The following is a 22929-nucleotide window of genomic DNA, read 5'->3' as shown; positions in this document are numbered from 1 at the left end:
GGCAGCCCAGGATCAGTGGGGCCGTGGCCATGGGCCAGGACGGAACAAGGCAAGACCAGCAAAACCGCAAAATACAGAGAGAGGTGCACGTAGGCGGCGTAGGGTTAGTGGACCGGCAGGAATCAAGGCTCAGCATTCGCGCAGCCACCGGATCACCTGACTGCTCCTCTCTTTCGGAGCACCGCAAACGGTCCTCCAGGCCGCACAGAGACCACCCGCCTACGAACTCCGCTCTCCTCTTAGCCAGCGAGGAAACGATGTCTACCGCCCTTAGCAACCACTCACTACTTTTCCTGTTTCTATAGGCCAGTAAATTTCCTTTCTTCCTTTAATTGGTCCGCGTAACTTTATCGCAACCAATCAGTGGCAGCCACGGGATTCAACTCACTCCCACATAATTTGGTGGAGGGAGGGAAATGGAGGAGACAAATTTTTGTTTTCTGCCTCCGGTTCTCCCAGAGGGTCAGTTCTGTATCGGACTGCTGAATGTCCCTGCAGAGAAGCTCTAAAGCATTTTATATGCTTTTGGCCTATTGTAAAGCCTGACTCTTGCACGCTACCCTCTCCAAGTGGCACGGGCCACAGAACGTTCCACCTTCCAGCTGTTTTGAGCCGGAGTCCGGGTTGGTTGAGTCCACCTAGCCGTAGAGACCATACCATCCGTCACTAATAAGTAGGGGTTTCCAATCCTCCTAAATCGCCCTATTCCGTACCGACCGCCACTTGCATCTCTCGCTCTGTCATTCTCCAAGGACACGAGTCCCAGAACTTGCAGTAAAACTACTGTTCCTGGCACGAGGCAGGGCACGCGGTGCCAGAGCAGGCAGGACGCGCTTGGTACCGTCCACGCCGCGCCCCGCGCCGCCGGAAGTGAGGTGTCTTACCCTCCAACTTCCGGTTCGCAGGGGGTGGGGAGTGTTGTTAACCGTAGCGGTTGCGGCAGTCGCTGGGATTGAGCCGGCTCGCGGCGTTGGGCTCCTGGTGAGTCAGGCCAGGCCAGGCGAGGGTTGGGGTTGGGGCTCTTGTGGTCACCGGGATCAGCGCTCCCTTAGGTCCCGCCGCCTGCTTTGGGCCTGTCCAGCTGGCGGTGGACCTCAGGCGCTGGTCCGTCCACTCTTCCAGGAGCTGGGCCCCGCCTGCGGCGCTCCCAGCTCCTGGCGCTCACAGGTGCGAGGTCGACCTGGGTCCTTCCCCGTCCCGCCGCGACTGCGCCCTGCTGGCCAGCCGTTCTCTAGAGCCCCAAGTTGACACTACCCGTGGGTTGGGGCCACCGGGGTTCCAGATTGACGTTCTCCACTCGCCCGCCGAGCGCCCTCCGCGCCCACCCTCCCGCCACAACTGTCACCAAGCGCTGCGCCCCTTGGGCGTCTGTCATCCCTGGCCGTTGGTTCCGGCTCCTGGAGCCGACTTTGTTTTGCGTCCCGCCCCCAGCACCTCCATTCCAGGGTCAGCAGTGGCTGGCAGTCCCCTGCCTCCTCCAGCACTGCTGCTTTTCCTCGTGGCCTCCCTAGAGGAGACTGCTTGGCAGACAGCATGGAAAGAGCCCTAGATTTGAAGCAGGGCTGGCCCAGGTTCCCGGCCTTGTTAGGCCTTGCATCAGTGTGACCACTTATCCCCTTTGGGGCCGTTTCTTATTTGCCAAAGAGGGAAACACGTATTGTTCTTGATCTGATGATTGTGAAGTGAGCTTTTATGCCCTCTGCCACTGACGCTGTGCCAGGCATCGTGCTAGCTTTGCACAGGATGGCAATGCCATACGGTGTCCTCCTCTCCTTGCCTAGGTTTCCAGGCCAGGGCAATGTTCCGCACCGCAGTGATGATGGCGGCTAGCCTGGCGCTGACCGGGGCCGTGGTAGCTCATGCCTACTACCTCAAACACCAGTTTTACCCCACGGTGGTGTACTTGACCAAGTCCAGCCCCAGCATGGCAGTGAGTTTGGGCTTAGGGAAGGAGGAGCTTCTTGGGAGGGAAGGAGGAGCCTGTCGGGGGCAGGGGCCGGTCTACAGGTCAGGTAAGTGGGCCAGAAGAGCCAGTAGCTGCCAAACTTTGATGAGGACTTGGGGAGGTTCCTGCGTGATAAGGGCCACGCAGAAGAAAGAAGAAGGTGACCTCAAGCTAGAACTAGAGCTTTTCCTCACTCCCAGGTCCTGTACATCCAGGCCTTTGTCCTTGTCTTCCTCTTGGGCAAGGTGATGGGCAAGGTGTTCTTTGGGCAGCTGAGAGCAGCAGAGATGGAGGTAAGATGTTGGAGACTCCGAGTGAGGCACAGGGCACTGGCAAGCAGAATGTCTTGGTTCTATGTCTGCTGTTGCTCAACCTCCAGCATCTTTTGGAACGTTCCTGGTATGCTGTCACCGAGACATGTCTGGCCTTCACTGTTTTTCGGGATGACTTCAGCCCCCGCTTTGTTGCGCTCTTCACTCTCCTCCTCTTCCTCAAGTGTTTCCACTGGCTGGCTGAGGACCGTGTGGACTTTGTGAGTTGGACGTGGCTGGTGGGCAGCCTTGAGCAGTGAGGGTGGGGTTGGGGACATGGGGTGACCCGGCTTTCCTGATGGGGCCCCTCTCTGCCCTGCCTCAGATGGAACGCAGCCCCAATATCTCTTGGCTCTTTCACTGCCGCATCGTCTGTGAGTGAGACTCATGGTGGGAGGGGGCTTGCTGGAGGGAGGAGAGGTGCTATGATAGATTGCAGTGTGAAAAGTTGCTAACCGTGGGCCCATACCCCAGAGCACAAGCTGCCCCTCAGTCCACAGCTGTGCAGGAAAGATAATTTAGGAAGTTAATTTGCATTGTCTCTGCCCTGTTCCACTCCAGAATGTCTCAGCTGCCTGGGCCCCCAGCTCTCTGCCTCCTCACCTGGAGCCCTGTTCACCCCACCCCCACCTCTAACTGGGGTTCCCAAAGGCCAAGGCAGTGGAGTGTGTCCACCAGAGTAGATGGCTAGGGCCATGGTTGTTGTGGGCTTGAGTGTGGCGCAGAAAGTGATGGTGGGACTGTGGGTTAACCCCACCCACCCCGTGTGGGGTCCCCACAGCCCTTATGTTCCTCCTGGGTATCCTGGACTTCCTCTTCGTCAGCCATGCCTATCACAGCATCCTGACCCGTGGGGCCTCTGTGCAGCTGGTGTTTGGCTTTGAGGTAAAACTGGCTTGGGAGTTTGAGGGACAAGCCTGAGGTGGCATTGCATGTGCCTTGAATAACCCAGCAAGCCCTTACTAGCACCTGCTCTAGGGCCACCCTGTGCTGGCCACCAGGGAGCAGCAGTCAGTCAGGTCTGGCCCCCTCACACACTCCTTTGGGGACTGCTAGCTATTGGGCTCACAGGGGCGGGTGTGGAGCTGCCCCCACCTGGGGCTCAGGGAAGGCTTTCTGGAAGCTGATGCCAGAGCTGGTGATAGATGGAGAGATGGACACAGAGGAGAGAATTAGCTGGCTGGACCAGCAGGGAGGCTTTTACCAGACAGGAGGACAGTGCTGAGTTACAGCAGCTCACAGTGCTGGGTGCTTACCACTTGCCGACCTGTGCTGGGCTCCGTCAGTTGGACAGCACTGCTATAAAGGAAGCTGACCCTGCATTTCACCAATGAGCAAACCGAGGCGGAGTGACTTTGGCCTGCAGTCAGCATCACTGAGGGAGGGGATGGGAGCCCTGGCAGCACAGACAGCCTGTGCTGAGGCCAGGAGAGAGGTAGCTGATGTGCAGGCCTCCTGTGCTCTCTCCACCCAGTATGCCATCCTGATGACCATGGTGCTCACCATCTTCATCAAGTATGTGCTGCACTCTGTGGACCTCCAGAGCGAGAACCCCTGGGACAACAAGGCCGTGTACATGCTCTACACAGAGCTGTTCACAGGTGAGGGCACCCAGGGCCTCGTCTGAGCAGATGGGCTCTGCACTCTGGCTGCTGGAACCTGTAACCTGCTCCCTCCTGCCCCAAGGCTTCATCAAGGTCCTGCTGTACATGGCCTTCATGACCATCATGATCAAGGTGCACACCTTCCCGCTCTTCGCCATCCGGCCCATGTACCTGGCCATGAGGTGAGCCTGGCCCCATGCTTCCCCTCTCCCTGCCTGCCCTTCTTCTCCTCTTCCTGCATTCACCGACTGTTCTTCCAGGCAGTTCAAGAAAGCTGTGACAGATGCCATCATGTCACGCCGGGCCATCCGCAACATGAACACACTGTAAGTGGCCTTGTCATAGCTACTGTCCCGAACCCTGTCCTAGGTCCCCTCGATTCCAGCTCTGGTCCTGACACACACTCCACATCCTAACAGGTACCCAGACGCCACCCCCGAGGAGCTGCAGGCAATGGACAATGTCTGTATCATCTGCCGAGAAGAGATGGTGACCAGCGCCAAGAGACTGCCCTGCAACCACATCTTCCACACCAGGTGGGTGGGGCCCGGGAGTCTGTGTGCCCAGGCACAAGGCCCAAGGGAGGTGCTGACCACTGCCTGGCCTTGTCCCCCAGCTGCCTGCGCTCCTGGTTCCAGAGGCAGCAGACCTGCCCTACCTGCCGTATGGATGTCCTGCGGGCATCACTGCCAGCCCAATCACCACCACCCCCTGAGCCCGCGGATCAGGGGCCACCCCCTGCCCCACACCCCCCACCACTCATGCCCCAGCCCCCTAACTGTGAGTGCCCTCCTCTTAGTCACCCACCACCCTGTCGGGTACTTGCCTGGGCCGGGCGTGGGAGATCCTGGGGGGATCCAAGTCATATCTTACAGTCGGGGCCAAGGAGAGTAAAAAGATGAAATTGCCAGTTGTAATTGCCATGAGCAGGTGGTCAGAGGCCTTGGGAGCAGAAGACAAGCTCTTGGCAGTGGAGCCCCTGCCTGCACGTGGGGTCCGGTTCAGCTCGGCCCTCCTCTAATAGCTTGTCCTCTCTACAGTCCCCCAGGGCCTCCTGCCTCCTTTTCCTCCAGGCATGTTCCCCCTGTGGCCCCCTGTGGCCCCCTTCCCACCTGTCCCACCTCCCCCAAGCTCAGGAGAGGCTGCAGCACCACCATCCACCAGTGCAGGTGACCTTCTGGGTAATGTGGCAGAGGGTGGGAGCGGGAGGCAGAGGCAGAGGGACCAGGATGGCCCTATGCCACTCTGACCTGGTGTTGTGCTCTTCTGCAGCCCTCTCTAGGCCAAGTGGAACAGCCACAACTACACCTGCTGGCACCAGTGCCTCTGCCCCAGCCCCAGAGGCTGCCCCTGCCTCAGGCTTCCCCTTCCCACCCCCCTGGATGGGCATGCCCCTGCCTCCACCCTTTGGTAAGCTGAGCACGCTGGGGTGTCCTAGAGGGCGGACAGGCAGGCAGGGGTGCCTGATGGCTCAGGTAGCCCCAACTTACCTCCCCCTACCCCCAGCATTCCCCCCTATGCCTGTGCCCCCTGCGGGCTTCGCTGGGTTGACCCCAGAGGAGCTTCGGGCGCTGGAAGGCCATGAGCAGCAGCACCTAGAGGCCCGGCTGCAGAGCCTTCGCAACATCCACACACTGCTGGACGCCGCCATGCTGCAGATCAACCAGTACCTCACTGTGCTGGCCTCCTTGGGGTGCGTCTGCACGGGCACCATGGGTGGGCCTGCTGTTCCTGGCATTGGACTCCCCTGCAACCCTCACATCTGCTGACACTCAGGCCACCTATCTGCAGGGATATCAGTTTCAGGGAGCTCTTGGTTACTCCAGTGCCTTTATCCTTCCTCCCCAGGAAGCCTATCAGATGTTAGCAGAAGTGTTTATAGCTCATCTTCAATGTTATTCCTTTGTTTTTCTGAACTCCAATTACGAGGTGTGCGGAGGAGTTAGAGGTATACAGGAAAGCCCTGGTTTTATTCAGTTGTGGCACATGCCTGTCATTCCAGCACCTGGGAGGCTGATGCAGGAGGATCACTGTAAGTTCAAGGCAAGCTTGGACTATATAGCAAGACCCTTTCTCAAAGAAAACAAACAAAAAACAAGATAAAACCACCCTGGTTTTGATTCCCCGTATCACCCAAAAAGTAAACTCAAGCCCTTCCTAGTTTTTACTCAGAATTGCTCCTGACTTGAGTGGGCAATTAAAGAGTTCGAGTGCTAGCCCGACTTTTTTTGGTACTGAGACTCAAACTCAGGACTTCATGCTTGCCAGGCAGGCACTTGTGCTGCCAAGCTGTATCCCTGGCCCCACTGTTACTTGCTTTGGAACTTCCTTTACCTTGTGGGAGAGGGTAGCTCTAACTCCCACTCCCAGGTGACGTGCACAAAGCACCTGACCCCCGTGCAGCATGTAGGGACGCTGGCATCCAGGGCCTAAGCCTTCTGTGCCTTACTTGGGATAAGATCCAACCCCCAGTGGGGACTGCTAGGCAGTGGCAGAGGGCTCCGCAGACCCTGCCTACAAGTGATGGACAGTTCATAGGACAGATTCACTTGGTCCTAGAGGTGCCACCCTGTCCACATTTTTGCCTATTGATGACTGCAGCTATATGGGGCCCATCTCCTAGGATGCCAGGGACAGGCTGGATCTTGTCCCTTCTCTTGCCAGGCCCCCTCGCCCTGCCACTTCAGTCGGTCCCATGGAAGAGACTGGCTCCACAGCGGTCCCTGCCGCCGCCTCTACCAGCACCCCCAGCTCTGAGGCCACTACCCCATCCCCAGGAGCCTCCTCACCAGCCCAGGAAACTGAGAAACCTCCAGGTGAATGTGGTCAGCCTCAAGGGGTGGGGCGCGGGCCTCCCAGGGTTCCACTTCTGACTCCTCTGTCCCCAGCTCCAGAGTCGGTGGGTGCTGAGGAGCTACCTGAGGACGACGGAGAGCCAGATGCTGCAGAGCTCCGCCGGCGCCGCCTGCAGAAACTCAAGTCCCCTGTTAACCACTGACACTGCCCCAGCCCTGTCCCCGCTCTCCTGAGCAGCCCTCACCGGAACACATCCTGCCACCAAGTGCCAGCTCCCGATGTCTGTACCAGGGAGTCGTAAGCCCAGCTATGAGGAAGAGGTGGCGGCATTCCTGAGGCCAGGTGGAAAGAATGCTGTTGCCATTTGGCCTGGCAGCCACAGGGGTGCTGGTCCCTTTCAGCCAGCTGTCCCCATCTCGACAGCACGCACTGTGCTGTGACCCAGGGGTCAGTGCTATAAAGGCAGTAGGTTTGGCCTGCAAGACCCTCTGCTTCCCCCTTTTCCAGGTGGAAGGGCAGCCCTTTCTAGCCCTATCTGTATGTGGGGGGGGGGGGGGTCACGCTGCGGCGCCAAACAGTATTAGCTCCCAACCCCACATGTGGATCCTGGAAGGGCTGGGGGCAGGCTGGGAACCTGCTGTGGCCCTCTCTGCCAAGACTGGTACCAACTTCCCCTTCTTAACCCAATCTTCCCAGAAGCCCCTTGTGATGGCTGTGCCCCCGTGCCCTCTGGCATTTCCACATCTTACTGGCAACCATACAACTCAGGGAAAGGAGTGCCTGGGGGTGGGGGGCAGGCGGGCAGCACTGAGGGACCCTGCCCTGCCCCTCCCCCAGACCCTTTCCCAGCAGCTTTCTTCCCAGCAGCCACTGCCCAGCTGCACAGGGCTGAGGGCCGGCGTGCTGCTCCTGGCTGACACTGCAGTGTGGAGCCCAGGAAGGCCGCAGGCTCAGAGGCAGGGTTTCTCTTGAGCCAGGATTGGAACTACTTTCTCACCTAGGGTCTTCTGGCTTAAATCAGTCTTTTGAATTTGAATGCTTGATCCCAGAAAGAGCAGCAGGAGCTGGGGCTCCTGGTTTTTCTAGTTTAGAACAAGCTCTGGGACAGGAATAACCGAGGGAGCTAAGGTCTGCCCACCCATCTTTCTTTCCCTCAGTTTTGTGTTACAAGAGTTGCTGGAAAGTTTCAGATGATTATTTAATTTGTAAATACTGTACAAATTTTAATAGCTTAAATTGTATATACAGCCAAATAAAAACTTGCATTAACAATTGGGCTTGTGTCGGATCAGGGTCCAGTGCCTCTTCCTGGCATAGGCTGTGGGTCTGCAAATGGCCTAGAATCTCCAGGAGTGAGGACATGGTTGATTATTAAGCAAGTAGGAAAGCAGCCATTTTTCATAGTGAGAAACAGTCTCAGAGAGGCTTAGTACCCCATCTTGGGTCAGAGATTAAGCAGGGCAGCCAGGATCTGAATGCCGTCTGGGCCAGTTGTACAGTGGGGTGGGGCCTTTAGTGATCGTGCTCCAGGGTGGGCAAGTGTTCAGGCTACTTGGCCAAGGCCGAAATGACCCATCAAGCCTCTACCATATCAGGCCCCCTACGTGGGAAGGCTCAGCCCAAGGGCTTCAAGGAGCCCCCAGTTCCCCCTTGTGGCCAGGCCAGCCAGCGCTAATCCCTTAACTCCTGAAGCTAGAGAAGCACCCAGTGTGGCTTGCTGTGACACAGGAAGCTAAGAGGCCACTTCCCTCTCAGTGAGGCTGTCACCGTGGCACTCTACTCCAGTGCCCAGCACTGCACTTGGCACTCAGGCTCTTCCCTGAGTCATTGTGTTAGAATCTCTTCCAAGCCAGGTTTGGCCTAGAGCAAGGTCTCAGGGAGGAGGAACCCTCCCCTTACCAGGCTGGGCCTTTGCTTCTAGGATATCCTCTAGATTTGAATAAACCCAAGGTCCTCCCATCCCTGAGCAGGCCACACTGACAGGAAGCACAGCAGTTAATGCCCCGCTACTACCTTGGCTGGGTCTCCCACGCTGGGCAGCTCTCCCCAAATGGACTATACACTGGGGCCCATTTCCCCTTTACACATGATCTAACTCCAGTTAGCCTTTACTCTAACCTGCCCAAACCCTCAACCATGGTCACTGTATCCTTCCCCGGGGCTCCAATACCCACTTCCTTCCTCCCAAGGTACCCTGGGCTCATCTGTCCACGCAGGCTGCTCAGTAGACCTCAGAAGCCCTTTTCGAGGAGCCAGGCTTTGAGCTGCTCATCAAAGTAGCCCTTGACCCGCAAGGTACCTGTCACCTCATTAACTTGGGTGACAGGCGTCTTCCCCAGTAGTGAGCTCAAAAACTCTTCCACGTCCTTCTGCAGGGCCTGGGGAAAGATGACAGATAAGGCCAATCTGTCTTTCTGGAGGACCCTGCCTCCCCCCCCCCCCCCCCGCACACTTACCCAGATATCGCCCTCCACTTTCCGGATCACAGTCATGTGGCGGTTGCCATGTGTAATGTCTTTGTAGACAGGGAGGTTGTGCATTCGGGAGCGTCTCACGATGTAGGGCAGGTTGGGTGGGGGATCTGTGACAGGGAAGAACAGTGACAAATCAACTCCTAGGTCTCATCCCACCTCAGCCAAGGCCCTGCCCCTCACAAAGCCAGCAGAGGATTACTGCATCCAATTAGACCAGGGCACCTTTAGATTTCAGGTCGGGGCACCTCACCTTCAATCTAAAGTCAAGACTGAGCTGTTCAGTCTGGCATCCCGCATAAGGCCTGGTACCAAATACCAGACCTACTCAACAAGTCAGGGCCGTGGCTCCCTTGGTGTCTGGGTCCCCCTCTGAGGCCAACTGTTACCCTTTCCTACTGGGCTAGAGAGGGTGAGGTCAATTTCTAGAACAAAAGGACAGGAGTTTTCAAACACCAAACACCTACCATACACTAGGCTCAGTTCTGTTCTATTCCCACTTTACTGAAACTGAACAGCAGAACCAAATCCAAACTCCCAATTACCTGACTCCCACCCTATATTCTCAATTATGGCACACAGTCTGGTGAGGAACTCTATGCATATGAGTCCCCTCTTTATGCTTCATTTTTGCCATACGTGAACCCCCACACCAACACTATGGCTGGACAGGTACCAGTGAAATTAAGGGCTCCACTCCTGAGCCCTTGCTTGGGCTTGAAGCAGTTCTAAAGTTAAGGGCATCATGAGTCTGAACCTCATGGGCAGGCTGACTTCGGGGGAGAGGAGTGCTCCCTGCAGCCTCTCAACCATCCCCATTCCCAGCTCACCTCTGGGAGGCTGCCAGCCACTAGGAGTGGGATAATGTTCATGCTTTGGTGGCTTTGGGATCCCGGTGGGGGGTAATAGGCGGTCCACGAACTGGAACTCATCTGTGGACTCCACAAAGCCCCGGTAATCAGGAGGCCCCTGCGTTTGGCTCTGAAGCAAAGCAAACCAACCAACCAGCTGACTCACTCAACAGAAGAGAAATTTAGCAAAGAAAAGAAACAGGGCAGAGAAAACAGCATAAATAAAAGACTTGACCCAGAGGGAAGTGTGCAGGTGGCACTAGGAAAGATGTTCAAGCACTCTTAAACAACACAGGTGTCTCAGAATTTCTGTCAGGCACAAATGACATAAAATGTATTTTTTTAATTTATGAAACAATATTTTTTTACAGTTCTAGGAGCTGGAAAGTTCAAGATCAAGATGCTAACATCTGGTGAGGATCCTTGCCTTGTACCTTTCGCAAGCTAAAAACACTCTAAGTCAAAAGTGCATTTAATGCACCTCATTTCCTGAACATCTGGTTTGCCCAGTCAACCTTCAGCACGCTCACAGCACTTAATATGTGCCTACAGCTGTGCAAAATCATCGAACCCAAAGCTTATTTTACACTAAAGTATTGAGCATCTTGTGTAATTTATACCATAGCAAAACTGTAACCTGGAGAGTACTTATTGTTTACCTTCTTGACTGCAAGGCTGACCGTGTCAAATTACAAATTTTAACCAATGATAATTTCCCACTCAGATTCATACAATGGGACCCAGGCAGCCAAAGTCCAATATGCAACTCCGATTAGTCCTGATTGACGCGGAGCTTTCCTGCAGCCACTCCCTGACCTTCACTCCACCCCACTCCCTCCAAGCGCACTCCGGAATCTGCCACCTACGTACTCTTCAGGCCAGTGCCACGGATCAGGAAAAAAAAGACCCTATGTGCAAATGTAGGTTTCAGGATTACAATGACTATCACGAACCCCCATATCCCGCCTCTTTTCTCACCCCTCAACCCCTCTCCAAGCTCTGGACTCTCACCAGCTGCCGCAGTCCGCAGCCCCAACTGCTGCCAGTCCTCCAGCACCGGAGAGAAGCACGGTACACGGCCGCCGCCATCTTGGACTACCCCCAACGCTAGCATTCTGCGCGCTCAACGGGCTTAGTCCCACCCATTCCTCCGCGCACCGCCCAAAACCAAAGGACGCCTGCGCAAAAGTGTGTAGAGGCGAGGTTAGGGCGGCGGTGGGCGGTACAAATAAAAGAAAACCTCGCGGTCGCTCAGTAGTGACGTAACGCGTAGCAGTCGGCGAGGGCGTGCGCGCTCTCGCTTCTTCCTCTTTCTGGACTCCATCTTCGCGGTAGTATCTCCTGTGTCAGCGGTTCAGGTGAGATTTGTATTACAGCTGGATTTAGAGGGCTTGGTGGCATTCTGGCACCCTGGTCAGAGACTGCGGAGATCCAGGCTCAGGAGCTGCTTTGTGGCTCTGGCTCCGGTGCCTAACGGAATTCCCCAGCAAGCGCTGCCTTTCCCACGTGAGGCACCGCGGCTGGCTCCATCCCGGCGGGATCGTTTGTGGGCCGCTTCTCCCATTTCCAGACCCCCTTTTTTGCCCTTTTCTTAAAGCCAGCTTTCTTTTCCTAGTCCTCAACATGCAGCTCTTTGTCCGCGCCCAGGACCTACACACTCTCGAAGTGACGGGCCAGGAGACGGTCGCCCAGATCAAGGTACGGTTGCGTGTTCCGCGCTCTAATATTCCTTGTTCTCGTGTCCCGCGGAGACGCTTCCAAGAGCTGTTTTTCCCTCTGTAGGCTCATGTGGCCTCACTGGAGGGCATCGCACCGGAAGATCAAGTTGTGCTGTTGGCCGGCAAGCCGCTGGAGGATGAGGCCACCCTGGGCCAGTGTGGCGTGGAAGCCCTGACCACTCTGGAAGTAGCTGGCCGCATGCTTGGAGGTGAGTGGAAGAAGTGATGTTTTCAGATGGCTTCATCTAATGAGCGTGGGTTACATACCTCTGGCAGCTCAGTCCTTTTTAAAAATTTTTTTGTTCGTTTTTCGAGATAAGGTCTGGCTGTGTAGGCCAGGATTGCCTCAGACTGGCAGTGATCCTCCTGCCGTAGCCTCCAAGTGTTGGAATTTAGAGGCCTGTGCGCCCACACCCAACCCAGCTGTCATTTATGAGATAACACACTTAGTGCCGTCTGGAGATTCTCAATCCAGAGTGATTCTAGTCTCTTACTAGGCAGGTTCTAATTTCCCTACTAAATCCAGATCAGACCAGATCTCCCAGATGCTTTTCATTTTGTTAAACAAGGAGCTAGCAGGTATGTCTCCTATCAGCCTGGGAGACTGAAGCAGGAAAATCTCACACAAGTTGAATCCAACCCAAGCAATGTAATGATTTAGATCCTGTCTCAATTTTTTTTTTTTTTTTTTAATCAGTACCGGGGATCGAACTCATGACTGCCTGCTTGCAAGGCAGGTGCTTATGCCGCTGAGCTAAATCCCCAGCCCAATCCTGTCTCAAAATTTTAAAAAGGACTGGGTATATGACTCAATAGAAAGGCCCTGGGTTCAGCCGCTGCTGTGCAGCACCCCTCTCCGCCCTAAATCAGGAACTGGAAGCTTCTGAAGTAAAGCTTAGAGGTCAAATTTCTGCATCCTTGTTTCCTTCATTGTCAAGCCCCACATATTTTAGAAGTTTAGTTGAAGCTGAACAGAATGGCAAACTCCTGTAATTCTAGCAGGTAGGGAGGTGAGTACAGGAGAATGCAGTTTGAGGCCAGCCTGGCAATTTAGTGAAACTTTGTCTTGGAATAAAAAGAGCTTTTTGAGGGGGGGGGTCTTTTTGAGGCAGAGTCTCTATGCAGTTCAGGCTGGTCTAGAGCTCACTTTGTAGCCTAGGCTGGTCTCGAACTCACAGTGATCCTCCTGCCTCAGCCTCCCAAGTGTTGGGATTACAGACGTTAGCCACCACGCCTGGCTACCTATTATTTCTTACCTGCTGCTGTTTACTTTCCTACTACAGGTAAAGTCCATGGTTCCCTGGCTCGAGCTGGAAAAGTGAGAGGTCAGACTCCCAAGGTGAGTGAGAGGGTGCTGGTGTTTGGACCTTGTCGTTTGCTGGCACAATGAAGCTGAGACCTTTGGTTCCAGCCTACCCACTCACAGGAAGTTGGGGGAAGGCTGCCAGGCATGAGAGAGGTCAGCCAAAGTCTGATCAGCCATGCCTTTTCTCAGGTGGCCAAACAGGAGAAGAAGAAGAAGAAGACAGGCCGGGCCAAGCGTCGGATGCAATACAATCGGCGCTTCGTCAATGTAGTGCCCACCTTTGGCAAGAAGAAGGGCCCCAACGCCAACTCTTAAATCATATGTAATCCTGGCTTTCTGTAATAAAGCCACTTTGCCCAGGCAGCTCATCATTCTGTTTTCATTTGCAGGGCCTTGGCGGGTGGTGTGGCTTCCAGGGTTGTCAGTATGTCCCCTAAATCAGGGAAGTATGGAGAGAGTGGTGGTTTAGGAATCATTTGTAAACACTAGTCCTTAAGAGGTGGGGTTTGGCGTGTTCCCTGTCCCACACAACTTGGTAATTCCTCTTAAGTCCTCTCTCAGCTTCTAAACAGAAAAGACAGCAGGAGGTATGTACCGGCTGCAGAGTTGCCATGGAGTCTGTGAGAGAGGGAAGGAGGTGGCTTGAGTAGAAGATGAACCAAGGATCACTAGCCTGGTTATCAGTTATTTGAACCCAACCGTGTAACTCAGGTTGCTTGGGCAGCTTTGCTAAGTGACACCTATGATAAGTGTTTCCATTGTCCAGACAGGACTGTTGCAAGACCAGCTCAAGGTTTGCTCCTAACAGTTGCATCTTCCTGTATGTAGGAGATGTTTCTAAACCTCAAGGTTCTTCAAAGACAGAGTGTCATGGTGCTCTAGACTTGGGACAGCTGAGTTGTAATTTTATTTATTTTTAGTGAGGATAAATTAAAAGATGTAGCTTTGTTTTTTTGAGACAGGGTCTTGCTCTGCAGTTCAGGCAGGCCTTGAACTTTATGGCAGTCCTGCCTCAGCCACCCTTACGCTACTACACCCAAGTAAAAGTTGTAAAATGCAGTGTGAATGTTGGCTTTTTTTTGTCTCTAGTCTGAAGGGGTGTATGTTTCTGAGTGTTTGAGATAGGGTCTTGCTATGTAGTTCAGGCTGGTCTTGAATTCATAATCTGCCTGCCTCAGCCTCCCCAGTTCTGGATCGTGGTATGTGCTAGGACGTCTAGCTAATCTCTAGGTTTAGACATGATTCTAGCCATTTGAATTTTCTTTAAATTTTTAAACTGAGGCAGGAGGATGAAGAGTTCAAGGCCTGCCTAGGATACATGGTGCGAACTCTGTACCCCAAGCCAAAAAGTTTTTTTAATGAGTAGAAAGTTTTACCCAAGAGAACTGGCCAAAAACTGGAGCAAAAGTGATGAGATTTAGAAGAGCTGGGTGTCTTACCAAAAGCTGAGTGCACTGGGTATAGTGACACCCATCTATAATCCTAGTGCTCAAGAGGCTGAGGCAGGAGGATTGATGCAAGTTCAAAGCCAGCCTGAGCTACAGGAAGACAAGAGTCCCAAAAAAGCAAAAGCTGAGTGTGGAGCTCGACAGTTTGGGGCAGCACAAGAGTCTTTGGAGGAGGGAGGGCCATAAGGTCAGCAGGTCAGCATCCCTTTCGCCCTGGGCAGCACTGCCACTATGAGCTGCCGGGCTTGTACAAGGCAGAAAGGCTTCATCCGTGCTGGAGTGAAACGATTGGGTAAGGAAGGTGGACATGGAGCCTAGAGGACATGATGAGGCCTCCTCTTGAGCCTGTGGTTGCCCAGCAGCCTCCCCAGGAGGAGCCGTTTGCTGGAAGTTCAGGCTGGGACACCTGTCAGGAAAGGTGCAGGGAGACGGTCTGGGCACCGAAGGGAAAGGTCTGCTGAGATTAGGCATAATCAGAGGAGCCACCATAGGCTTAAAAGATGAAAAAAACCATGGCAGCTATTACGTTGGGAATTTGTCAGAATTCTCCCAATAAAGTTTTACAGTTTTCTTCAGTGAAGCCTGACCTAACTTTTGTTTACAGGAATTTATTTCTAGGTATTTGATAACAATGAATTTTATTTTAATAATCTAAAAGTGCATTGAGCCAGGCATGGCACATACTAATCCCAGCACCCTGGGAGGCTGAGGCAGGAGGACCTTGTGAGTTCAAGGCCAGCCTGCACTGCATAGTGATGTGGCAGAGTTGTTCTGGATTGAAGGGGTTTTCTTTTTTTTTTTTGTCTTTTTCATTTTTATCGGTACCGGGGATCGAACTCACGACCACCTGCTTGCAAGGCAGGTGCTTATGCTGCTGAGCTAAACCCCCAGCCCCTGAAGGGGTTTTCTTACATAGCAGGAAGGTCTAGGCTTGGGTGAATGAGTAGAATCAATCATTCTGTCTTTAACTGAATCAATCTGTCTGTGAAGCAGGTTAGCACAAAATGTACTTTCTGGCTGGGTTACATCTGTCTTGCAAGTTGCAGCTGGTGCTTGGCATGGTTGCTCATGGTTCCTCCCCACTCCACACAACACTAAGCCCAGCCAGGAGCCTTCCTTCACACTCTGTATTCTTGGTTCTTTTTTGTTTTTATTTTTTGGTCTTTTTTGAGGCAGGATTTCATTATATGGTTCAGGCTGACCTTGAACTCATTATGTAGCCAGGCTGGCTTTGAACTTTGATCCTCCTGCCTCAGCCGCTTGAGTTGTAGTCTTGTTTCTTAATAGGGAGTCTACATTTAACATGGGTGGATGAATGATAGTGATGTTAATGAGAGGCTACTTAAGGAGAAAAGAGGCCTGTGGGAAGGCGAAAACTCAACGAGAGAGCACAGTTAATTTGTTAAACAGACTCTGCTGAAGGGGCAACACACCACCTCATCAAAGATGAAGTGTTCTGTCCTTACTACCTGCCTAATGTATGTCCCCAGATACAACTTGTTGCTCCTCCAGTGCAGGGAGGCATTTCATCTCCCACAGGTCTGGCACAACTAGTGCACAAGAGTAGGTGTTTAACAAAAGTTGATGTTTGCTGTAGCTTTCTAAAAGAGGTTGGGTTTTTTTCTTTTTGATACAGGGTTTAATTAAACAGCTCTGGTTGGCCTTAAACTCATAGAAATCCTCCTGCCTCAGCCCCCAGAGTGCTGGGATTACAGGTGTGGGCCACCACGCCCAGCCTACAGATGCACTTACATACTCACCACTCATTTGAGGAAATCAAACATAAATCCAGCTGTATCCCTCAGGCCAGCTCCCTCCCAGTCTGCATCGGTGACCGTGTACACGCTTACTGGAGTATCTGTTCCTGTACACAAAACAGCAGTGGCACCAGCACATTCTATACACTCCTCTGCCATGTACTTTGGTCAGCATTGTGTTTTTAAGATTTTTCCACGTTGAACCTCTTTGTTAAAGATTCCATTACAGCTGGGCATGGTGGTGCACACCTGTCACTCCAGCACTTGGGAGGCTGAGGCAGGAGGATTGCTCCGAGTTCAAGGCCAGCCTGGGCTATAAAGTGAGCTCAAGGCAAAGCCATTGCACAATCACACTGCAATTTATTGGCGCCTTCTAAAAAACGCACATGGCTTCCCTCCAGTCATACAGCACTGCAGTAAATCCTCAGGGCAGGGATGATAGCTATGCTGTTTTTTATGCAATCTGGATCCGAGGTTGGGGCGGCCGCTAGGGTGCGAGCTAGGAGGAGCTAGGAGGAGCAAAGGGCTCGCTTTCCGCTTTTTTCTTGTCTCGCTACGTCACCGTCACCGTGGGCGGGCCTCGTACGCGGCTCCGGGCTTGTACGCTTGGCGTCAGCGTCTGGACGGAAAGAGCTGAAAGTCCGGCCACCAACGAAGCGGAAGGAAGTGAAGCGGCACCGGAAGTGGCTGAGCTGTAGCGCGGCGCCAGTTGCCATGGAGCCGGCCGGGCCCTGCGGTTTTTGCCCGGCTGAAGAGGCCCAGCCAGCGCGGTACACCTGCCCTCGCTGCAATGTGCCCTACTGCTCCCTGCGCTGCTACCGGGCGCACGGCACCTGCGCCGAAGCCTTCTACCGGGACCAGGTGTTGGGTGAGCTCCGCGGACGCAGCGCCTCCCCCAGCCGCCTAGCAGGCGCCCTGCGCCGGCTGCGCCGCCAACGAGAGACCGAGGACATGCCTGGGGAGGCAGGCCTCAGCCCTGGTCCGGCGCCTGGCGCTGTCTCAGGACTCTGGGAACGGTTGACGCCGGCCGAGAAAGCAGCCTTCGAGCGATTGCTGAGCCGCGGGGAGGCGGGGCGGCTGCTGCCCCCGTGGCGGCCCTGGTGGTGGGGCCGCGGGATCGGGCAGCGGCTTCTGGAGGAGCTAGATGGCGGGGATCTTGCAGAGCCGGCGAAGGACGCCGCCGCCACCGAGGAGCCGGTTACCGGAGACCCGGCTCGTGCGCCGGCCGTACCCACCTGCATCCCCACGCTGACCAGCCTGAGCTCCGGCCCAGTCTCGCCGCTCGTGCGCTTCCAGCTGCCCAACGTGCTATTCGCCTACGCGCACACCCTAGCCCTCTACCACGGCGGGGACGACATGCTGCTGTCCGACTTCTGTTCCACGCTGCTCGGCGTCTCCGGAGCGCTGGGCGCCCAGCAAGTCTTCACCTCCTCGGAGGAAGCCCTACAGGCCGCAGCCCACGTGCTGGAAGCGGGTGAGCACCCTCCAGGGCCTCTGGGCACACGGGGTGCGATGCAGGAGGCCGCCCGAATTCTGCAGGGCGAAGGTCCGGCCGACCGAAAAGGCTACACGCTGGCATCGCTGGGGCACCTAGTACAGACCCTGGGCCGGGCCCGCAAACAGGCTGTGCCTGGGGAAGAGCGAGAGCGCCTGTACCGGGCCCGGAAGAAGTGCCAGTTCCTACTGGCCTGGACCAACGAAAATGAGGCGGCCCTTGTGCCCCTGGCCCTAGACTGCACCATGGCCCATCGAGCCCATGCTGTGGCAGCCGAGGAGGTGGCAGCCCTCACTGGGGAGCTGGAACGGCTTTGGGGAGGCCCTGTGCCACCTGCCCCAAAGACTCTCATTGAGGAGCTTCCTGGCTGAGGGGGGACCTTGGCATTAATAAAGCTGTGACTGGTTTGCCCACTGGCTGGCAGTGCCTGTATCTGATACCTGTTGTCCCCAACAACCCAGATTCTTGGGAACCACATGCTTCCTCTCAGTGTCTCCCTTCTCAGAGCTGACCCTGCTGGTCAGTAACGCAATGTCCCCAGAGTGAGAGAAAAGTGTGCTATGGGTTCTGGACATTTATGCAAAGGAGGACAGTGGTCCCCAACACCTCTTCTGTGAGCCTGATCCAACTCAGGGCAGGGTGGGGTGCAGGCCTGGAGTCCCCATGTGTCCTGGCTTCCTGGCCCCTGCTCAGTAGATGTAGGGCACGATGCGGTAGGGCACACGCTGGCAGTATGCATGCCAGGCCCGGCCGTACTTCTGCAGGCAGTGCAGCTCGTCTCGAGCCTCTCGGTGCACCAGCAGCACGATGAAGTAGAGGAAGTAGAAGTAGGGGAGCAGGTGGGATGTCCCTGTAGAGAACAGGGCTCTGTGACCACTCCACCAGCATCTCAGGTCATGGGTTCCCACACCAGTGACTCACAAGGTGTGAGACTGCCATACAAGGACCAGGTCCATAGAGGCCCCCAGTACTCACTGGCAGTGGGCCCTGCCCAGCTGCCCACCATGCCCCTCCCCAGGTGCTGACAGGCACTCCCAGGCATCCTGTCTGTCACCATCCATGCCACTTACCACAGGGCAAGGACCAGGCTAGGGCCATGATGAGGTCCCCCAGGTAGTTAGGATGGCGGACCATACCCCACCACCCAGACACCAGCAGCCTCTTCCCCGTGGCTGTAGGGATGGTCTCAAGGCCTAGGGGAAAAAAGTGCAAAGGGGAACCCCAGAAAGCTCTGCTGCCCCACCTGTGCCACAGCCCCCAAGAGACCCAGCTCACCAGCCACACTGGGATCGGAAGGATTCTTTCGGAAAGTGTTTTTCTGGGAATTGGCCCCACGGAAGATGTAGTAACCAGCAGCTGGGGGAGGCAGGAGCAGGGGCTCAGGGTGGAGGCTGTAGCCACTTGCCTGCTCAGCATCCAGCAGCATATCCACGGCCCAGACTGCCTGGACACCCAGCAGCCTTGGCCCCAGCTTTAGACCAGCACCTGCGCTTAGCGCCTGCCCACTGCATGCTGAGTAGCAGGTGAGTGAATGATGGGGGAGAAGCAGCGCTGGGCTCAGCTTGCTGCCCTTACTGACTGACCATTGATGAGGCAGATGAGCAAGGCCCTGGGCAACCCCAGGGGCTGCGGGTGGTACAGCAGGAAGTGAGCCTGTAGGCTGTAGGTGAAGGGCACCCAGACCAGGTCACCAAACGCTAGCATGAAGCCGAAGCCTTCATGGGTGATGTCCATGGTGGTGAGCACAGCCTCCTGCAGGAACCCACCCCAATGCACTTGCTGAGTACTGACAAAGTCCACTGAGTCCCTCCCTGCCCCCTGCCCGGTCCAGCCTCACCTCATACCAGAGGGCATCTCCCACATAGAGTAGCTGGAAGCCGTTGACCAGCCACATGGCCAGGGAAGGGCTCCCCCGAAGCTCTGCCTCCCGTAGGAGCAGAGCCAGGTTGATGAGGACCTGAGGAGGTGGGGGAGGGGAACAGGGCTGTGGTCTCCACAGAAGTGGCAAATCCTAGATGGGGCAGTGCAGCCTCTGCTTCGGCTGTCATTGTTAGCCGCTCTCTAGCCCAGGCCCTGTACCCAGACTGTGAGCGCAGCTTCAGGTTAAAACTGCTGCTTTTGAATCTGAGTTTTGCTGCTTGGGCAGGCTGCTTGCTTCTTCCTCCTAAGGAAAACGGGTGTACAAATCATGGACCTGCCTCATGGTGATGTGGTTTTATTGTTTGTTTCTTTGAGCCAGGGCTTCACCGTGTAGTCCAAATTGGCCTTGAACTCACTACGGATTCCAGGCTGTCCTCGAACTTGTGGCCATCCTCCTGCCTCAGCCTCCTGACTGCTGGGATCACAGGCATGCACCACCACACCTGGATTCATGGTGGGCTTTGAAGACTCCAACATATATGTGAAAGTAGGACTCCCAGGTGTCAGGCCTGAGGTGGGAGTCACCTGAGTCTTCATATAGAGAAGGAAGCACTCTAATTTAGGTAGTCAGGCAAGGTGTTGCTACTATGGTTCTAATTCTTACAATAATCTTGGAAAAAAGCTTTCATTTTATCCCATTTCATGAAGGCAGCAATAGCCCAGAGACTGACATGCCTGTAGGCAAGTCACAATCCAGATCCATAATGAAGTCAGGTGCCTGACACATATCTATAATCCTGACTATTTAGGAGGCTGAGGCAGGAGGAGCACAAGTTTGAGCCAAATCGGGACAACTTAGTGAGATCCTATTTCAAAATTGAGGGTGGGGGACAGTAATCAGGAATTGAACTCAGGACCTCACACTTGCCAGGCAGGTGTTATACTACTGAGCCCCTTGTCTCAAAATTTATAGAAGGGTGGGGGAGGTAGCTGAGTGTAAATGCCATAAATTCAATCCTCAGTACCCCCCACCCTTCAAGAAAATATTTGTGGCGGGACCTTGGCAGGCTTGCTCATAGTGATATGATTTCCCAGGCAGCACGAGGAACTTGTCCCAAGTGCCTTTGGTAACCAATATGGCGTGGGTGTTCACAACCAAGGAACACAGCTGGAATATTGTCAAGGCCACCAGCGACAGGTTGCTAAACCTTTCAGTCAGCAGTTCTGCACTGGCTTGACTGTCAAGCTGCGGTGCCCACCATTCCCGAAACAGATTTCGTGCTTGACTGCTGAATGGGGAGCTACACGTGCTGCCCCAGCAGTCCCCAGCTTTGCTTCTGCCCATGCTCCTCGGCACCCCTGACATGCTATGTGCAAGTGTTTGTCTCTGCCACGTCGAGGGTAGAATCCAGGGCCTCCCGCACACTAGACAAGCGCTCGACCACTGGGCCACTGCATATGCAGCCACACTCTGTGTCATTTATGGATGTTAGAGGGAAGGCTTTGTAAAGCAGATAGTTTCCCCTCTTATCTTGCAGGACTAGAGCAATGTTGGGTGCATGGTGGATCCATGCACTTGAGGAACAAGGCACCCTGCCCCTCTCCTGCCCCAGGCCAGCCCACTCGAGCCCAGCATACCCAGCCGATGAGGCCAGGCCTCAGCTCGAAGAAATATTTGAAGTCAAAAGAACCAATTCGAGGGTTCAGCTCCCGTCCCATGAAAAAGTCGTATAAGAGGTTACCTGGAGAGTAACAAAGGGCGAAGTCTCAGCTAGGCAGCCCCATCTGCCTCCATCCCCACCCCACTGGGCCCCATCTCACCTGAGTTCCCCCTAGGTGCCAGGCCTGAGGTGGGGGTCACCTGAGCCTTCATATAGAGAAGGACGCTGAAGATGAAAGTGGTGAGGGTGGCCACGGACGCCAAGGGCAGCAGCATCTCTGCGAGAGCCCCCAGGGGAAGCCCCCCGGACACCCCCAGCCCCACCAACAGGACGGTCAGCATCAGGGCCTGAAAGCCTGAACAGCAACACAGTGAGTCCTGGGCTGGGGCTCTCCCAACCCCTCAGAAACACAAGACACAGAGCCAGGCGTGATGCAAGTTTGAGACCAGCCTAGTCTACAAAGTGAGCTCAAGACCAGCCTGAACTGCATAACAACACCTTGTCTCAGAAAGACAAAAACAAAAACAAACAAACAGAAAACACACAAGACACACGTGGAGCACAAAGCTCATGGGTGTCACAAACCCTAAGCCACTAGGCTGCCACCATGGCCTTTAGAGGGCCACTCCAGCAACTGGGATAGTGTACTACAGAGCAGTAGAAAATGAGGTAGTGGTGTGGGAACAAAGGGTGTGAGACCCCTCTGGTGTCTATTTTGGCTGCAAAGGAGGCACATAAGGGAACTTGGGGTTGGGGCCAACCTCTGTGACCTCCGGCTAGATGTGAACCCCACCATCACCAGCACCACTCCAACCCAAGGGCCCATCCCCTAGGCACCGTTAATAGGATAGCGCAGGCGACTCTTGTCCTTCAACTCCAACCCCTCCGCCACCTGCGAGTGCAAAGAGGACCTGAGAAGGGTTGGGGCGCCTTCTCTCACGCTGGATCCCCTCCCCCTCGCCTGGGAAAGGAGCCCACACCTTGCGCGCCGGCAGCAGGTAGAGCGCCGCCTGCAGGCCGAGCCAGGTGAGTAACAGCAGCAGCACCCGAGGACTCCACAGCTCGGAGAGCCCGGGCAGGTGCGCGGGTGGGCCGAGGAGGCGAGCCGGGCCGGAGCGGACCGCCAGGAGCAGGTGCAGCGTGGTGGCCGGCAACAGCAGCATGAGTGCCGCGGCGCCTGCGGAGGGACCGCGGCGCTTAGGGCGCCCCGCTGCTGCCCACCTCGGTTTCCCTTCGAAGCCCCCGTGCGCCCCGCTTCCCTGCGACCTCTTCCCAGCTGCAGACACTACTGCTCACCGCCAAGCCCTCTGCTTTCTCCACAGCCTTCCACCCGCAGATCCTGCGCCATCCGCGACCCTAGTTCATCCCGTTCAGCTTTCTTCATTCTGCCTCTGCCCCCAAGTACCCCCTCTCTGCTCCATTACCCAGGGGGCCCCCGAATTCCTGTGGGGCCTGGAGGCCCTGTGGAGAGGCCATGGTCTCTGGTTTGCTGGGGTTGGAGCTCAGTCGGTCAAAGAAACATGGCCCGATACATGCCGGAGAGGAACCTGTCCACAGACTGGGCTGGACAGCCAAGCTCTTGTCCCCATGGCCACGCCCCCTACTCATCCTGGCCCCATCGCACCAGCCAATGAACAGCGAGGGCGGGCCCTATGCAGACACCAATATAGCCCATCTCTAAGCCCAACCCCGCAAGCTCCGCCCCC

At 55.3% G+C, this 22929-nt stretch overlaps 5 protein-coding genes across 9 annotated transcripts; 3 read left to right on the top strand and 2 right to left on the bottom strand.

Moving 5' to 3' along the window:
• Positions 1-867: 867 nt before the first annotated feature.
• Syvn1 (synoviolin 1) lies at positions 868-7928 on the top strand. The gene is made up of 16 exons (XM_005002971.4): positions 868-981; positions 1782-1930; positions 2146-2238; positions 2325-2477; positions 2582-2630; positions 3038-3141; positions 3731-3857; positions 3943-4042; positions 4121-4186; positions 4280-4396; positions 4477-4640; positions 4901-5029; positions 5133-5270; positions 5367-5553; positions 6525-6676; positions 6749-7928. Exons 2-16 carry the CDS (start codon positions 1799-1801, stop codon positions 6856-6858), a joined length of 1821 nt encoding a protein of 606 aa, XP_005003028.2. The 5' UTR covers positions 868-981; positions 1782-1798; the 3' UTR covers positions 6859-7928.
• Positions 7841-11177, bottom strand: Mrpl49 (mitochondrial ribosomal protein L49). 2 transcript variants are annotated; one of them, XM_003468220.5, is made up of 4 exons: positions 10990-11177; positions 9958-10108; positions 9113-9237; positions 7841-9034 (listed from the first exon to the last, which is right to left on the bottom strand). In XM_003468220.5, the coding sequence occupies exons 1-4, from the start codon at positions 11065-11067 to the stop codon at positions 8888-8890; spliced, it is 501 nt and encodes a 166-aa protein (XP_003468268.1). In that variant the 5' UTR covers positions 11068-11177; the 3' UTR covers positions 7841-8887. The 2 variants fall into 2 exon arrangements, with proteins under 2 accessions (XP_003468268.1, XP_013006202.1); XM_013150748.3 differs by having other exon boundaries at positions 9958-10135; positions 10990-11121.
• Positions 11178-11230: 53 nt separating this feature from the next.
• Fau (FAU ubiquitin like and ribosomal protein S30 fusion) lies at positions 11231-13365 on the top strand. The gene is made up of 5 exons (XM_003468219.5): positions 11231-11336; positions 11594-11676; positions 11761-11905; positions 12980-13035; positions 13192-13365. Exons 2-5 carry the CDS (start codon positions 11602-11604, stop codon positions 13315-13317), a joined length of 402 nt encoding a protein of 133 aa, XP_003468267.1. The 5' UTR covers positions 11231-11336; positions 11594-11601; the 3' UTR covers positions 13318-13365.
• A 3182-nt stretch (positions 13366-16547) lies between these two features.
• Tm7sf2 (transmembrane 7 superfamily member 2) lies at positions 16548-22927 on the bottom strand. 4 transcript variants are annotated; one of them, XM_003468217.4, is made up of 10 exons: positions 22648-22927; positions 22204-22400; positions 22061-22115; positions 21384-21578; positions 21201-21304; positions 19540-19659; positions 19286-19454; positions 18978-19058; positions 18773-18895; positions 18262-18552 (listed from the first exon to the last, which is right to left on the bottom strand). In XM_003468217.4, the coding sequence occupies exons 1-10, from the start codon at positions 22829-22831 to the stop codon at positions 18392-18394; spliced, it is 1389 nt and encodes a 462-aa protein (XP_003468265.2). In that variant the 5' UTR covers positions 22832-22927; the 3' UTR covers positions 18262-18391. The 4 variants fall into 4 exon arrangements, with proteins under 4 accessions (XP_063083571.1, XP_003468265.2, XP_005003026.1 ...); XM_005002969.4 differs by having other exon boundaries at positions 22520-22748; XM_063227500.1 differs by lacking the exon at positions 18773-18895 and having other exon boundaries at positions 22648-22831.
• Positions 16922-18118, top strand: Znhit2 (zinc finger HIT-type containing 2). Its single transcript, XM_003468218.5, has one exon. The coding sequence runs from the start codon at positions 16922-16924 to the stop codon at positions 18071-18073; it is 1152 nt and encodes a 383-aa protein (XP_003468266.1). The 3' UTR covers positions 18074-18118.
• Positions 22928-22929: the final 2 nt, after the last annotated feature.

Source organism: Cavia porcellus, unplaced genomic scaffold, assembly GCF_034190915.1.
Source record: "Cavia porcellus strain 051 isolate PalLab524CR breed Dunkin Hartley unplaced genomic scaffold, mCavPor4.1 scaffold_17, whole genome shotgun sequence".
In the NCBI taxonomy this organism is placed as follows: Eukaryota; Metazoa; Chordata; class Mammalia; order Rodentia; family Caviidae; genus Cavia; species Cavia porcellus.
The sequence above is the reverse complement of the archived record's forward strand: the minus strand, read 5'-3'. Positions and strand labels throughout refer to the sequence as shown.

Coding starts and splice junctions, on each gene's coding strand:
- Syvn1 (XM_005002971.4), top strand. CDS start 1,799: ATGTTCCGCACCGCAGTGATGATGGCGGCTAGCCTGGCGCTGACCGGG. Junction 2,631..3,037: donor CTTTCACTGCCGCATCGTCT/GTGAGTGAGACT, acceptor GGGTCCCCACAG/CCCTTATGTTCCTCCTGGGT. Junction 3,858..3,942: donor CTACACAGAGCTGTTCACAG/GTGAGGGCACCC, acceptor TCCTGCCCCAAG/GCTTCATCAAGGTCCTGCTG.
- Mrpl49 (XM_013150748.3), bottom strand. CDS start 11,067: ATGGCGGCGGCCGTGTACCGTGCTTCTCTCCGGTGCTGGAGGACTGGC. Junction 10,136..10,989: donor GCTGCGGACTGCGGCAGCTG/GTGAGAGTCCAG, acceptor TGAGTGAGTCAG/CTGGTTGGTTGGTTTGCTTT. Junction 9,035..9,112: donor AAGTGGAGGGCGATATCTGG/GTAAGTGTGCGG, acceptor ATCTTTCCCCAG/GCCCTGCAGAAGGACGTGGA.
- Fau (XM_003468219.5), top strand. CDS start 11,602: ATGCAGCTCTTTGTCCGCGCCCAGGACCTACACACTCTCGAAGTGACG. Junction 11,677..11,760: donor AGACGGTCGCCCAGATCAAG/GTACGGTTGCGT, acceptor TTCCCTCTGTAG/GCTCATGTGGCCTCACTGGA. Junction 11,906..12,979: donor AGCTGGCCGCATGCTTGGAG/GTGAGTGGAAGA, acceptor TTCCTACTACAG/GTAAAGTCCATGGTTCCCTG.
- Znhit2 (XM_003468218.5), top strand. CDS start 16,922: ATGGAGCCGGCCGGGCCCTGCGGTTTTTGCCCGGCTGAAGAGGCCCAG.
- Tm7sf2 (XM_003468217.4), bottom strand. CDS start 22,831: ATGAGTAGGGGGCGTGGCCATGGGGACAAGAGCTTGGCTGTCCAGCCC. Junction 21,579..22,060: donor CCTGCGCTATCCTATTAACG/GTGCCTAGGGGA, acceptor GTTGCTGTTCAG/GCTTTCAGGCCCTGATGCTG. Junction 18,896..18,977: donor TTCCGATCCCAGTGTGGCTG/GTGAGCTGGGTC, acceptor TTTTTCCCCTAG/GCCTTGAGACCATCCCTACA.